Here is a 2,360-nt window from a genome sequence, read left to right as displayed (position 1 = left end):
TTTTTTTGTTTTTTTTTTACAGTAGCCTGTCATCCATTCGCACTTCTCAACGCTCTCATTATCTGTCTGTTCAAAGTATGCCTTTACCCAGCAGATGGTTGTCCTAGCTTAAAAAGATGAAAACATGGGTAAAAAGGCAATGTGGATCAGCACGCCTAAAGCTCAGTCAGAGCTGGGGACTATCAGAAACAATACATTTTGGAGTCTGTGCTGTTTTCCAAGCCATCTCACGGTGACAAGGGAACAACAAGGCAAAGCAGGAAGTCCCCATCAACACTTTGTTTCTTGTGCAACCTAAACAAATAAGATATGTGATTTCTTCAGCTGGCAGGTGGACAGGTTGCCTTTAAACACAGCCAGCTGGCTGTTTCTGCCAGTGTCTGGGGTGACTGTAGCTCAGGTAGCCGAGCAGGTCAGCCACTAATCAGAAGGTTGGTGGTTCGATCCCAGGCTGCCTCTTGGCTGCATGCCAAATATCCTTGGGCAAGATACTAACCCCATGTTTGCTTACTGGTGGTGGTCAGAGGGCCCAGTGGCACCAGTGTCCGGCAGCCTCGCCTCTGTCAGTGCGCCCCAGGGCAGCTGTGGCTACAACGTAGCTTGCCATTGCCAGTGTGTGAATGACTGAATGTAGTGTAAAGCGCTTTGGGGTCCTTAGGGACTGAGTAAAGTGCTATACAAATGCAGGCCATTTACCAGTGTCCACTTTTTGCTAATCTATGTTAAAAACAGCCTTTGATGAAAGATTCATCTTCTAACTCTCAGCAAGAGGGCAAACAAATCCAAACTATGCTTTAATATAATGTAGAAGTATTTCACTTTCTAAGTTCCTACCTCAGTTTGGTGACTCTGTCTGCTGGTCACATGGGTTAGCAATTCAGCCAATGAAACCCACATTACAAATAAGGAAATTCCCTATGATGAAAGATGACTTGTCAAAAAAAAACAACAACCAAAAAACACAATAGCACTAGAGCATTTCTTTCTCACGCATGCATCTATTATTATGTTCTCTTCCACTTCAGCATACACCAGCAATGCTGACATGATTCAACCAGGCTTGACTCCACTGCAGCCCAACCTGGATGATTTCATGGATATACCAGGTACTTTCTACCCTTTCATATGCCCATCTGTTTATCTGTAAATGTGAACATGTGAAGAACTGATTAATGCATCCAATCACAGGCTGATTACAGTTAGATGCTTGCTGATGGTGCATGATATAGTGTGAAGAGTACTTGAGTTTTTAAGATTAGATTCTTATCAGCCATATTTGGCTGATGATTATCTTAATCATATTTTTGTAGTACATAAATTAAGTTTCTGTTCCAGATGTTGATGAGTGAAAAAACCTTGAGGGACACTCCTCTGATTTGTGCTATGTCAGCAGTCTGTTCTTTGGCATTCATGAGTTAAAGGATTGTCAAAGGCAGGGTTGAACTGGGGAAAATGGGGAAGTGGAAGAGGATGTATTTAACCACTATTGCTACTTTTGGCACAACCTAGAAACTAGGGAAATAAATATTGATGGGCTGGAAGATGATTATGATGATTTTCTATTTTTTTTATAAAGTAAAATTATGTTGTTACCACAATTCCTATTGAGCTGTAGCTTTCAGGTCTGTGATTTCATTTAATTTTGATTGGATTTTATAAATTCATGGCATAGGGAGCTAATATAACATAAATTGAGCTGAAATGAATGAAAGTTGCACTAATATTGATTAGATGGACCAACACATGGCTTCACACAAGTTTCACTCCTGCTTTGTATCATTTAGAGGTGTGCAACTGTTAGCAAGCTTGCCGGCTTTAAAAGTGATAGCATAGCTTTTACAAATGGCTGAAAGTTAATTGATGCAAGGTAAAGTAAATGTCTTTGTAAAGCATGACTAAATGTAGAGAACCTAACTTACCAAGCTGACACGTACTGGACAAGAAGCCAATATGGCAGTATGCCTGGGGTGTCTGCTTTAGTCTTTATACTGAATCGAGTCAGCCTGCAGCAAAAGAGGAGCAAAGCTTCAAGCAAGAGGAAGGAACCAGGTTAGAGTTTAGTTTCTTGCTCAGGGCAACAATGGCTGTGATTTTTCTGGCCTTTGTATTACTTTCAGTGATGCAATCCTGCAGCCCCATGGCTACAAGTAAGTCTTTGTAACCAACAGACAACCTGTTGCCCACTGCTGTGTTTGTGTGTGTGTGTTTGTTCTTACTGCCCTGACAGGCTCCTGAAGTATCAGCTGTGTGGTGTCTTTGCTTTTTTTGTCACAGTGACCAGACAACTAGTATCTGTCAGCGCTCTTAATTAATTCATGATTTCTCTGTATTTCTCTTACATGAAAATACTGAGTTTTCTT

General features: G+C 41.1%; 1 protein-coding gene across 1 annotated transcript in view; it reads left to right on the top strand.

The window, feature by feature from the left end:
• LOC102205808 (carbohydrate-responsive element-binding protein-like) overlaps positions 1-1,106 on the top strand; it is a gene marked incomplete at its 3' end in the record, with an annotated part of 7,469 nt that extends 6,363 nt beyond the window's left edge. The window contains exon 7 of the mRNA XM_005755419.1: positions 1,026-1,106. Coding sequence (XP_005755476.1) covers positions 1,026-1,106 — 81 coding nt within the window. The remainder of the gene's footprint in view (positions 1-1,025) is intronic.
• Positions 1,107-2,360: the final 1,254 nt, after the last annotated feature.

This window comes from Pundamilia nyererei, unplaced genomic scaffold (genome assembly GCF_000239375.1).
Source record: "Pundamilia nyererei isolate P.nyererei 1_Seehausen unplaced genomic scaffold, PunNye1.0 scaffold01432, whole genome shotgun sequence".
Lineage (NCBI taxonomy): Eukaryota > Metazoa > Chordata > Actinopteri > Cichliformes > Cichlidae > Pundamilia > Pundamilia nyererei.
The sequence above is the reverse complement of the archived record's forward strand: the minus strand, read 5'-3'. Positions and strand labels throughout refer to the sequence as shown.